General features: G+C 37.5%; 1 protein-coding gene across 3 annotated transcripts in view; it reads left to right on the forward strand.

The window, feature by feature from the left end:
- LOC127787877 (uncharacterized) overlaps positions 1-14,036 on the forward strand; it is a 42,052-nt gene that overhangs the window by 26,179 nt on the left and 1,837 nt on the right. For all 3 annotated transcript variants that reach the window (XM_052315942.1, XM_052315940.1, XM_052315941.1), the window contains 2 exons: positions 3,965-4,027; positions 13,607-13,759. In XM_052315942.1, coding sequence (XP_052171902.1) covers positions 3,965-4,027; positions 13,607-13,759 — 216 coding nt within the window. The remainder of the gene's footprint in view (positions 1-3,964; positions 4,028-13,606; positions 13,760-14,036) is intronic.

A 14,036-nucleotide genomic window follows, 5' to 3' on the forward strand; every position in this document is an offset into this window, starting at 1 on the left:
ATCGCAAGCTCCTTTTGAGTTTCCCTTATTTGGCCAAATGGCCAGGCTTGCTGTTGTCTGCTTTTTCCAGATGGTTTTTGAGGAATTTTACAGCTTCTTGCTCAATCTGTCCCTTGTGAATTTGGGAGGGACTAAGGGGGGCCAACATGATGTTCTTTCCATCCTTTGAAAAGGAATAGGTATTCTTGAATCCATCATGATGAGCCTTTCTATCAAACTGCCAAGGTCGCCCAAGGAGGAGGTGGCTGGCATTCATGGGAACCACATCACATAGAACTTCATCCTGATAGGATCTGCCAATAGAGAATGACACAAGGACTTGTTTAGTTACTCTTAACCTTGCTGTCCTTATTCTGCCATTGGAGGTTGTATGGGAGGGCATGCGGCATGGTAGGTAGCTTTAGACTCTCAATAAGGGTGGAGGAGGCCACGTTGGTGCGACTGCCACTGTCTATGATAAGGTCACACACCTTTCCTTGCACGGTACTCCAGGTTTGGAAGATCGTGTGCCTTTGTTCTTCATGGGCTTTGGACATTTAGTAGTCTTTGAATCATGAGCATTTCCCCTTTATCGGCATATTCAACATAGGTCTCACTCGTACATGAGTCTTCTTCTTGGCCAGAATCTTCATCCGGGGATTCTTGGACCATCATTAACTTGCGGTTGGGACATTTTGAAGCTATATGACCATGGCCGAGGCACTTGAAGCACTTGATATTGCTGGATCTTTTTGGGGTCTGAGGAGTGTCCTCAGGTTCCTTTCCTTTCTTTAACCTTGAATCTGGTTTAGCCTTGGAAGAACTGTTCTTGGAGGAACTGCCCTTGTTAGGAGTAGTCCCCCTATTGCTGCCCTTGAGATTGAATCTTTTGGGCGTCTTGAGCTGCTTCTCTACCTTGACAACACGTCTAATCACATCTTCTAGGGAATAGGAATGCTGTAGCTCCACAATGTGAGCAATCTCCTTGTTCAAACCTGCGAGAAATCTTGCTACAGTTTGTTCCCGTGGCTCGAGTAAATTGCATTGTAGCATTAGGGTCTCGAATTCCCAAACATAATCTTCTATGGACAGGTCACGTTGAGGTAAACTCTGTAACTGAACATACAGCTCATGCTTGTAATTGTCTAGCATGAACCTCCTCGTCATTAATTTCTTCATGTTACTCCAGCTTCTTACAGCGCTTTGGCCTTCTTGCCGTCTTTGAGCTTTCAAGTTTTCCCACCATAGGCTGGCATATTCCTTTAGTCTTAAAACAGCAATGGAACATCTCTTCTCATCTGTGTATTCCTTGTAGTAAAAAATCCCGTCAACCCACTGCAACCATTCAAGGAACTTGTCTGAGGAAGACCCTCCCTTGAATTCTAGAATGTCCACCCTGTAATCATCTTTTAGCTGTTGCTGGCATCGTCTAGTCCGTGGTGCACATTCATCCTCCAATTCGATGTCATTTGCTGAATCCATTTCTTCCTCAGAGCTCAACTGTGTCACGAACCTAGGGTTCGTGATAGGTTAAAAGAGGAATTGGAAGGAATTGAGGGAGGGAATTAAGGGAGAACAGTATAGAGAAGAAGATTTAGGGGGAAACAAGAGAAAGAAAGGGAAATTGGAGGGAGATTGAGGGGGAATATAGAGACAAAAATGAGAATATTCATTCAATCAATTCAAGCATGACCATCCTATCCATTTACAATAGCTTTATATAAGCATATTTGGCTCCTAACAGCATGCACAACACACCCATGTGTTTCTAACTAATTGCTAAAATATCCTCTAACAACTATTATAGGCCTATTAACCTATTGCCCCTCTATGGATCCTTGGGTCATGACCAACTGTATGACTGGTTGGGGTACGGGTGGTGTTCTCCTCCATGATTGAGGTGCTTGCCATTGCATAGCAGACATTAGTTGTGCCATTTGCTCTCAGAGTTCATCAAGTCCCTGTTGGAGGCTTTGAATTTGCGCCTGCTCCACGATCAGATTTCTTGGTGTCCTTTCGTGCTTCATTGCTTGATGGTGATTCACAACCTCAGGCTCTGATACTAAACTGATAGAAAAATAAATCAGGTTCAGTTAGTTGAGTAGCACAAAACAGGATAGCTGAATAACATAAGTGGATAGTCGAATAACAAAAATAGAGCAGTCAAGTAAGAGGGAAAATAAGAAACGGGCAACTCGCCATTAAGTGATAATGCAAGGCAACCACACTTAGGTAAGAGTTGGGAATTTCACCACACTTGAACAAGAAGTGACAAGAAGGGACTGATATAGATTAATAATCAGGATTCTTCAAAGATTCAAAAGCTGTAAATGACTGGTCATGTCTTCCCGTATATAGGAGAGAAGCCCGTAATTACATTGAATGTTTATGGGAATTAGAACAGACACCTAGGGACCTCAAGTAGCTTAAATGCCTAGTGTTCTGGTGATTCATGGCGAATATAGGTCAATAACTCCTTAGTGGCATGGGGAAGATGAGAAATGGATTAATGAGAGAAGCTGGGAAATTGGATCCTTAACTTTCTGCTCTTTACTGAGAAAGAGCTGGCACCCATTGGAGGAGAACCTTGGCAGCTTCTGGATGTTATGGGTCTTGGGCTGGCAGTGGTTGGGTTGGAGGGACCATCTTTGTCCAGGACCAAATTTAGGCACTGTTTTGGAGATGGGCCGGGTTATTGGGCCTTGATAAGTATCAGAGCTAGTTGGAGAGATAGAATTCATGTAACTGACTCCACTTAGTGGGATTATGGCTTGGGATATTAGTTTTGCTACTAATTAGTTTTGAGATATTAGGTAAACATTGCCCCTTTTTAACTAGTAACATGAACAACCTCTTGATTCATTGGAGAATTTTATGTATGTCAACCAAATATGCAGACTAATTTATTTGTGGGCATATGAGATACTGGTAAACAAGTTGTGGAATTATGTTTAGTCCTCTAGAATTCTGAGTACTGCAGAAAACAGAGTTGAGAGACAAAATAACAAGATCAGTGAGAAGTGGGGCAGAGTAAGGGTGTTATCAATGCTTGGATGCTGGATTAGTATAATATCCTTCATGGGGTTAGAGCCTCCTATGAATATAAGACAGTAATCCATTTCTTCTAAGATTTGATTCCTCGCTAAGAATAAACCCATCCCAAAGGGATTTGATCTATGAATAGTCATTACCCTTTAGGACCCATTCCTGACTTGAATGTGTTTGAACTATCTGCAAATAGGTTTTACCCAGAACCCATTCCTAATAGGATTAAAACAAGAAATATCTCACAACAAATGTTGGTCCCCCGACACTGAAATTCCCATCCAGACAATGTGCTAAGGCAAACCTCTTCCTTGAGTCACCAAGCCATATAACCTTAAAATTCCCAATAGATCTTTTCTGAAGATATTTGTATTTGCACTGCCTTGCTCCAACGGCTGACTTTATTCCACATTTCTGCCTCCTGGATGTACCTTGGCATCTGTCCAAGGTATGTGAGCATTTCCAGTTCCAGTTTGGATAACCTCTGAACCTGTATTTTGTTGGTCTCCCAGTCCAAGGCTAACACCTTGGACTGGCACAAGAATATATCTACAGTAACTACTAAGTAAAGCCATAATTTTGATAAATAATCACTGTGATTGCTAAGTATAATTTTATTAATAAGTTTTCTGTTACTTAGAACTGAATCAAATATTCTCATTGGAAAGAATAAGATCCTGCTAAATCTACTTACATGTTTATTGAAATAAGATGGACATGTTTTAATTGGAAGGATGATTGTGGCTGAGCAATATATGTACGAAAATTAGCTGCTCAAATATTGCTTTTGTTAGGAAACCTTGGTAACGTTTGTGTATTTCATATAGCTTAAAACATCATGGCATTCAGTTATTCAGCATTCAAATAATCTAATCTCTCTCTCTCTCTCTCTCTCTGTTTTTCTTTTCTTTTATTTACTTAATTTCTTGTCTCCTTTCAGATGGCTCAGTTGCCTGAGGGTATCACCGAATTACTGCATCATGAAAAACTGCCTGTGCCTTTGGTATGTTTTTGGACAACATGTTATGATTGTTCTTTTGATGTCCAAGGTCTGCTATTAGTTATTACGTCATATTTTGGCATCTGTCAATGGTAAATTTGCAAAGCTGCAATGTTCTTTTCATGTTTCATTATTGTTCAATCAATTTGCTTCAAGTTCAATTTGCCATTTCCTTTGGAGAAGCATTTTAATTTTTTATCCTGTGAAATATAATAAGAAAAGAAAATTGATCCTTAGGAGATGGTTGTGGTTATCAGCTATTGGTGTGCATGCTTCTCTTATTGCATGGAGGAACATCCTCCTTCTCTGGCAGTTCATTTAAGCAGTCAATGAGAAGATTTAACGCCAGTTCTTAAATGTTAATGCCTTCTTAGTGTAATATCTCATACTGGGATGGGTCCTTTCTATTTTTAGCTTTTAAGGTGGTGGCTGAAAGTAAGCATCAAATGCTAAAAATGAAGCACAAATGACATTTTTAAGTGGCAATATGTTTGAAGTATGGCTGTCATCTGATGTTAGGCAGTGCAATCTTATTCAATACATTTTTGCGAACACTGTAGAATCCACAATCATGGAGATGCTGAATCTGCTGCTTTGGGTTATCAATTGTTGATGTACCAATGTAGAATCCAGAATTATGATGGAGTAAATTTTGATTCTCTTTTCCTTTGTTTTTCCCCTTGATAAGCAAATGATATAAAAGAAAGGAAATGGCTTAAAGGGGGTGAGCCCAGTGCAAGAAAAAGTAACCACAACAATAGAAGAACCACCTATGAATCTACCATCCTCCAAGCCAGCTCCATCTGTCTGTCTATCAGTATGTCTTGAATACTGTATTTATTGTATAGTTGACCCAGCTAATGTACAGCTGATTTGTTAGACTGATTTATAGGTTTAAACTGAGACTCTTGCTCTCAGGCATTCAGCCAATTCTCTCTTCTCACAATATGAAAGGTCGCCTAGAAAAAGAATAAGAAACGCATAGCTAAAAGGACCATCCTTTCTCCAAGAAAAGATGGAAACATGAATGGCTGCCTTCAAAAAAGGCAATGTCTATTCCTTTCCCTCAAAAGCCATGCTATTGCACTCTTCCCACATGCTCCACTTCCTGCAAAAGGGAATGACCAATCAAAGCTTGTGCCACCTGCGATCCAAGCATCCAACCTTCATGGTTGCAAAAGGTTCAGCACTGATGATGGCATCATCCATGGCACCCCAAACAAGGGAATGAACAAGCTCCACACCTTCCTAGCCACTGTACAGTGAATGAGAAGATAATTAATCAACTCATCACTTGACTTGCACGTATAGCACTGATGTATGCCAATCTATTTTCACTCTTGGGTTGCCTTCCATAAGAATAGATCCAAGAGCTTCAGCCCACAAAAAGAAGGCTGTTCCTGATAGGGTCTTGGTCTTCCAAATAGCTTTCTAGGGGAAGCTAGTCCTTCATAGCTAATACGAGGACCTGTAGAATGAATGGGTGGAGAACATCTCTCCTCCAATGAGTGCCAAACTCAACTATTCTCTCCCTGATTACCTGAGGTGTGATAATGAAGCGATCTTTAAAAGATTGTAATAGGGTCTTAACAGTCTTAGAGGTGGCACCTAAGCCTTGGGCTCCAAATAATAGTATAATACCATCTTAGGGTAACTAAAAGCTTTTGACAGTAATGGCTGGCTCACTTGTCTCTCACTAAGCAATACAGATCAGGGAATCATAAAAAATTGTCTATGGTTGCACAAAATGCTTGACTGAAACCTAACTCTTTCCCTTCCACCTTAAAAAGAATAGACTGGGAAATACATACTGGACTCTCATGATAGCCTTCTACAAACCTGAACAAAGACCTAACTCTACCAGGGGACTGTCTCTCCTATTACTTGCAAAAGCACAATGTTTTTCTTTTTGTTATCCAACAGTGTGAATGTGTGCTATATAGTTAATAGTCTCTGTAATGTGTGACAAAGATAAAGCGTTATTAAGAATAAGAGTATTGGGCATCCCTAGTGCATGAGGCTTCCTGCTTCGTGAGAGCCCTAATGGGGTCATTTTTGTACGTGGCCTTACCCTTGCTTCGCAAAGAGACTGTTAAGCAAGATTGGTAGGATAATGGTATCCGTGATTGGTAAATATGGGTATAAAACTGAACAAAATTGAAACAAGCAGAATAATGGAAGCTTTACTTGATTAAGGAGAAAGATTCATCGAGTAATGGACAAAACCACTCGAGTAACTTCAAGGTTTACTTGAGTAATTGAAGAATTTAGTCTATTACTTGGAAATAATTTCTCAATCTTTTATTGAACTCAAGTATAGCTTATATATACACGAAATCATCTAAAATATCTCCTAAAATACAGGAACAAATACAAAAACAAATTTGAACTAGTCTTAGATAATAAAGATAATCAACAAAACTTTAATATTTGCTAGAATAAACTCATCCCCTTTTTCTTAGAACAACCTTATCTCATCTCTTATCATTTCATCTTGTAACTCCCAACAACCATATCTCTTGATTTTTCAGCCATGATAGAGAATCTAGATTCGTTTTTTAACTTTTCCAACACTCCTCCTCAAGCTGTTAATAGATATCTATCATTCTTAGCTTGCTCATCATTGATTTGAATCCTTGTCAAGACATAGCTTTTGAAAGGATATTTGCTTCCCGAGATTTTGTAGGAACATAGGAAAGCTTGATACTTCCATTTTTGATTTCTTGTTTGATAAAATGTTGATCAATCCTAACATGTTTCATTCGGTCATATTGCACTAGATTATTAACAATATTGATGGCTGACTTGTTATCACTGTATAGCCTTATTGGAGTAGATATAGATATGTTTAGGTTCTTCATTAGTTTCTCAAACCAAATTACCTCACATATTCCTTGAGCAATAGCTCGATATTCCACTTTTGCGCTACTACCGGTTACCATAGTTTGTTTCTTGCTTCTCCATGTAACTAAGTTACCCCATAATTTGGTGTAATAACTAGAGGTAGACTTGTTGTCTTCAACAGAACTAGCCTAGTCTACCTATGCAAATTCCACAAGTCCTCTATCCTCATTCTTTTTGAATAATAGCCTTTCACCTAGTGTCCCCTTAAGATATTTGAGAATGTGACAAGCAGCATCAAATGTCTTTTAATAGGAGAGTACATAAACTGACTTACCACATTCACTGCATATGCAATATCAGGACGAGTGAGGGATAGGTAGGTCAGTTTTCCTACTAAACGTTAATATCTCCCTTTGTCCACTAGATGTTTACTTTTGTCTTTCTCTTTACACTTCTAGTTTTGTTCTAATGGAGTGCTAGTAGGTCAACAACCAAGTTTGCCTGTCTCCTTTAGAAGATCTAGAGTGTACTTTCTTTGAGAAATAAAAATATCCTCTTTACTTCTAATCACCTCCATCCCTAGGAATAATCTCAGCTTCCCTAAGTCTTTAACCTTGAAATCAGCCCTCAACTGCCTCTTGAGATTTTCTATTTCTTGACTATTATCTCCTGTGATGATAATGTCATCTAAATATACAATCAAAATTGTCTTCTTCCGATTTGCTGCATGTTTTGTAAATAATGTATAATCAACTGCCCTTGTTTGTAGCCAAGCCGGTTCAAAGTGGTACTAAACCTCTTGAACCACGCCCTTCGGGACTATTTAGGGTCATACCTTCCTTTTCATGTCATCTGTCTCAAAACTAGGAGGTATTCTCATGTAGATTTCCTTTTCTAGTTCACCATTTTAAAAACTCATTTTTAACATTCAATTGTTGTAGTTCCCAGTCTAAATTAAGCAACAAGTGATTGTAAGACTTCTATTGAATTTAACTTGGCAACTAGAGCAAAGTCTCCTTGTAGTGTATTCTATAAGTCTGTGTGAAGCCTTGGGATATTAGTCTAGTCTTGTATCTATCAATACTTTCATTTGACTTATATTTAACTGTAAACACCCACTTGTTGCCAACTGCCTTCTTGCTCTCAAGTAATTCCACAATGTCCTGTGTGTTATTTTTTTCTGGTACTTGCATTTCATCCATAATTGCTACCTTCTACCTTGAGTTTTGTAGAGCACGGTATATATCTCTAGGAACTTTGATCTCATCAATGCTAGCCGTGAATGCCCTGAATTGTGGAGACAATTTCGAATATATCAAGTGATTAGAAATAGGGTACTTAGCACATGATCTCATCTCTTTTCGAAGAGCTATTGGTATGTCCAAATCATCAATCTCTGGGGGCACCTCTTCCACAATGTCATTCACTAGACTTGACTCTGGATCTGACATTGGACCTTGCTGAGAATCACGAGGACTTCTAGAATAAACCAAGATTGGTTTTTCAAGAACCTATTATCCCCCTTGATTGGTTATATAGGTTTGGGTAGGAATGGTGATTGTTTCAGGTCCAATTTCAGCGTGCCATGGCAGATGAGAAGTAGAATGAGAATTAGGAATTGATATAAGCAGGGATATAGTAGGATCCCAATATTGCTCTGTAATAGATATATCTCCTTACAGAGATATATTGCGATAAAAGGGTTGGTGTTCAAGAAATGATACATCACATGAAGGAAAGAATTTCTGAAAGTTAGGACAATAACACTTGTATCCTTGTTGGGTAGGTAAATGGCTAACAAACACACATTTGAGGGCTTTAGGCTCAAGTTTGGAGTGGGAAGGATGATTATTGTGAATAAAAATAGTACACCCAAAGATTTTTGGAGAAAGTGAATTAAGAATCCTAGTGTGAGGGTAGAAATCAAGTAAGGTACTCAAAGGAGTTCAAAATGCAAGGGCATTGGAAGGAAGCCGATTAATGAGATAGGAGGCTGTGAGTATTGTTTCCCCCCAATATGAATTTGGAATAGAACTAGTGAACACCATAGGACAAGAAGTTTCAAGAAGATGACAATTTTTCTGTTCTACCATCCCATTTTGTTGAGGATTATAAGGGTAAGAACTTTAGTGCATTATTCTTTGTTCAACTAGATAATGGTTGAACTCATTTGAGAAATATTCTTGGCTATTATCCAAACAAAGAACATGGATTGAGGATTGAAACTCATTAAACACCATTTTATGAAATTTTTTGAAGATTGCACTAGCTTTAGATTTTTCTTTCATAAGAAATACCCAACAAGTCCTTGTATGATCATTTATGAAAGTGATAAAGTAGCGAGTACTGCTTAGGTTAGGTATTCGTGCTGGTCCTCAGATGTCACTATGAATCAAATAGAATGGTTTGGAAGGTTTGTAAGAGTGAATAGGATGAGGTTGTCTAGATTGTTTAACAAGAATACACTGCTCACAATAAAAAGAAATTTGTTATATATTGATGAAGAGATGAGGATACAATGCTTTAAGATAGTTGAAACTAGGATGCCCTAAATGCTTATGCTATAGCATAATTTCAGAATCTAAAATAGTAGAAAAATAAGATTTATTTTGTAATCTAGATCTAAAGGGATTGCAAAATCCTGAAATATAGTAAAGACCATCCTTCTCCTCAGCACTGCCAATCGTCTTCCCTAAAGACAAGTCCTTAAATTCACAGTGAGTAGGAAAAAATATGATTGTACAATTCATATCTCTAATTAACTTACTCACAGATAATAAATTGCATTTCAATTTTGGCACATGTAGAACAGATTTCAAGTCTAACTCTGCCAAATAAACTAGGCCTTGTCCTATAGCAAGAGATACTGCACCATCAACCATTGAGACTTGTTGGAATATCAAGAAAAAGATATAAGAGTTGGGAAATCAAAATTCTGAATTCAAATGAGACTAAGAGATAAGGTTGTTTGTAGATAAGGAGAGATTACAAAAGATTAAATTGATGAAGAGATAAGGTTCCTAAGAAAAAGGAGGTAGTTGATTACAAGTGATAATTCTAGCTTTAGTGATAAACTTTATCCTTTAAAGATATTCAATTTTTTTTTCCTGTTTTTTAGGAGGTGTTATAGAAGAATTCTTGTATAGATATCCCATTCATAAGTTCAATAATGTATTGAAGCATTTTTCCATTTAATCGAGTAAACCTTTTTTTCTCTCTAATTGAGTATTCATCCTAAGTTGTTTCAATCAGTTGTTTTTTCCGTTTTGTTCAAGACTCTTATATCTTGATCACATGCCTCATAGGTCGATAGGGCATCCATTAAACTTGTCATATGATTTGAGGCACTTATATCTACAATCCAGGAATTTGTAACAAGTTTTTGAGAAAGTAAAGACTGTTTTGGAGTACCTTGTTTGGCAAGAGATGTTGTTGGTTTAGGAGTCTTTGTAAGATCAGACATTTTTGATACCTTCGTTTGATTTAGTAACTAACACAAAAGTTCCAACTGATTTGCAGATAAAGTTAGATTGGCAGAATTCCCAGCAGTGTTCTAAAATGTGTTAGGCGCTAGTTGGGTGCCAAACAGGGCCTAGCGCCTAAGAAAAAAAAAATATTTTTTTAATTTTAATTTTTGATGTTATTTAAAATGAACAAGCAACAACAACAAGAAGATGACAGCAAGCAGCAAGGAGGAAGATGGCTTGCTGCAAGCAAGGAGCAAGGACGAAGATGGCGCAGCAAGCAACAAGGAGGTGGTGACAAGTCCAGGCCACGCATGACCCAGGCGACGACAGGTCCAAGCTACGTCTGACGAGAGAGAGTGAATGACCCAAGCGGCGACAAGTCCAGGCCGCGTGCGACCCAAGCGGCTAGGCGCCGAGGGCCCCATTAATCGGGCCAGCACCTAAGGGGGCCAATTTGGCCTTAATTGCGATGGCCGCCTTTTAGAACACTGATTCCTAGTTTCTAAATCTACCATATAGGCAAATTGGGTTGACTTCCTCTGACTTTTAGGTTTCCAATTTGCTAGTTTACCATGGATTTTCCAACATGTTTCTCTTGTATGATATGGCTTGTTGCAATGATCACACCACTGTTTGTTCTTTTTGGAACTCACCACTTGGCAAGGTAGTAGTCTTCATTTTTGCGGTAGCAAGAGCTAAATTTTGAGAACTGGCATCATTATTAGAATACAAGGATGGATTTAGCATTACCTTCTTTCGACTTTCCTCTATCTTGACTTTTGCAAAGACTTCTCAAATGAATGGAAAAGGTTTAGCTCCAAGTAGTCTACCTCGAACTTCATCCAAGTCAATGTTAAGACCATGGAGCAATCAAAGACTCGTTCCTTTTCCAACATTTTATTACACTTTACTCCATTCTCAGGGCAATTCCAACTAATCTCATAGAACAAATCCATTTTCTGCCACAACTCAGTCAAAGCATTGTAATACTTAGTGACAGAGATTACCTTGTCTTGTTTTCCAGATTGCAAATCTGATCTCAAAGCGTTATGTAGTATTCTCCATCTCAGAGTAAATTTCCAACACAATTTCTCAAATTTCTTTAGCTGTTTTATATAAGAGATATGTCCTTCTCGATCTTGGGCTCTATCGAGTTGATTAACCAAGCCATGACAATGGAGTTCTTAGTGTCCCAAATACTGTAGGTGGTTGCTTCCGTATCAGTCATAGGTGTTGCTCCTGTAGGATACCCAACCTTTCTTTTGTCCTTGATGACTAGCAAAACTGATTGAGACCTTTCTCTAAATTGGTTCCATTTAGTTTGTGTTGAGTAATCTAAAGAGAATGGTTGTCAAGGGTTATTGGAGCAACAGACATTTGTGTAGCTCTAATTGAAATGGAACTAGTGGTAGATATTTCACTAGTTGTCACCGCTAATTGATTTCCGGCCCTTATTTGCAACTTAGAACTCTACGGTTTGACGGGTAAGGAAAAAAATTTTAGCAATAGGAATCAGTGGCTCTGATACCATGAACAAAGTTGAAACAAGCAGAATAATGGAAGCTTTACCCAATTAAGGAGGAAGATTCATCGAGTAATGGACAAAACCACTCAAGTGACTTGAAGCTTTACTCGAGTAATTGAAGAATTTAGTTGATCACTTGGAAATGCTTTCTCAATCTTTATTGAACTCAAGTATAGCATATATATATATACATAAAATCATCTAAAATATCTCCTAAAATACATGAACAAATTCATAAACAAATTTGAACTAATCTTAGATGATAAAGATAATCAGCAAAAATTTTAATATTAGCTAGAACAAACTCATGCCTTTTTTCTCGGAACAATCTTATCTCTTATCTCTTATCACTTATCACTTCAGTTTGTATATCTCTCATCACTTCATGTTGTAAACTCCCAACAACCTTATCATTTGATTTTTCAGCCATGATAGGGATAATCTGGATTTGTCTTTGAACTTTTCCAACAAAAACAAATTGAAGCAGAATGATAGAGAGAAAGATAGCTCTGATACCTATTAATGCAGAATCAAAAGAGCAAGAACGCTAAGAATGAACTAAAAAATAAATCAATAAACTCAAATCAATTCTTGAATTCAATCTCAATAATCAAGGGTACCTTCAATTACATCCTAAACTAGTAATGTCAATCCTATTCTAATTAGGCAACTAGTAACCACAATCCTTTTCTAATTAGGATTCTAATGGAACCTAATAACTAAAAGATAAACAAAAGAAATTAGGAAATAAACAAAAGAAATAATACTAATTCCTACTTCTACTTCTATGTCCTACATCAGAAAATCTAAACTTTGCTCAATGAAGGTCAATGCAGCCACCAATTGTAGCCCTTCTGTTTAAGCAGTCAAACTTTTGAAGGTAAGTCATTGTAATTGCATCACTAATAAATGTGAAAATAGTCATTCTTGTTATCTATAATGTGAAGAATTAAAAAAGTTTTCATTTGCATTCAAGTTTTTTACTTTTTTAAATTAGTGGGACATTTACTTATTTATTAAATTTAGGGGGTTTAAATAGAAAAAAGAAATGAAGTTAAGAATGAGATTGAAATTTGAAGCACAATTCAAGAAACGACGACAATCTATCTGTAGATAATGTTGGCAAGTTGGTTTATTGAAAGCTCCTAACTGGAAATTCTTAATTATCCAAGAAAAATCCCTTAATACTTCAAACTTAAAGAAACCGCTTTTCTCATGTAAGAGGCCTGGAGCAGTTTCAGATTTGAGTCGTCTGACCTGAATTAGGTTCTGGTTGGCAATGGATGAGAAGGAAAAATTATTCTTCAATATTGTTATACCCTCCAAACAAGAACGAAATTCTAGTTTTTGCCACGAAATGCATTGACCTTGCTGCAGTGCAGTGAAGCTTTAATTATTTCTGAATGAAAGTAGATCCAGGTGACTGAAAACTGTCTTTGGCAAATACAATACCATTTTGTTTTCTACCATGTCTCAAAACATTTGCTACTGATTCTTGATGGGAGTAATGAACATATTAGCATCACCATATTTGCATGCTTTTCACTGCAGAAATCTCTTATTTTCTAATCCATTTGATGTATTTGGTCTGTCAAGCCATGTTGCAGCTCCTCTGTTATTATACAAATGCCTTTTATTATATTTCTGTGTCTTTTCTATGACAGTGTCCTGTGCATTGGTCTATATTTTATATGATTTATGTTGTAAAAGTTTGAATTACTGATCTCAAATGGTTGTTTCTTGTAGATAAAGTGTCTAAATGTAATCATTCTTTCTGCAACAAACACTGCTGAGCTGGACAGGGAGTGGTATTGTCTGACTGAACTAATGAGATCAAGTAGCCTGCTAGTACTGGGGGAACCGTATGTATCAAAGTGCCTCCAAACAACTCTGTCAGATGTACGTATCAGGCTTATTATCATGTGATTATTTGATGATGTGGCAATCGCTGCTAAAAATGAAGAATTTTCTGTTTGTTTTTGTTCAAGGCTTTTGATGTTGGCCTACACTTGGATTTCCCTATAATATTTAGACTGTTTTCTCCACATTTCTTGTGTTTTCTTATGTTATGTTACTCATTTGGCAGGGCATCTTTCTAATTTGCTTTGCTGTCAACTCCCATTTGACTGCATAGAAATTGACAGTATTGTCTTTATGATCAGTGCCTAGATATACT

This window comes from Diospyros lotus, chromosome 13 (genome assembly GCF_014633365.1).
Source record: "Diospyros lotus cultivar Yz01 chromosome 13, ASM1463336v1, whole genome shotgun sequence".
Taxonomy (NCBI): domain Eukaryota; kingdom Viridiplantae; phylum Streptophyta; class Magnoliopsida; order Ericales; family Ebenaceae; genus Diospyros; species Diospyros lotus.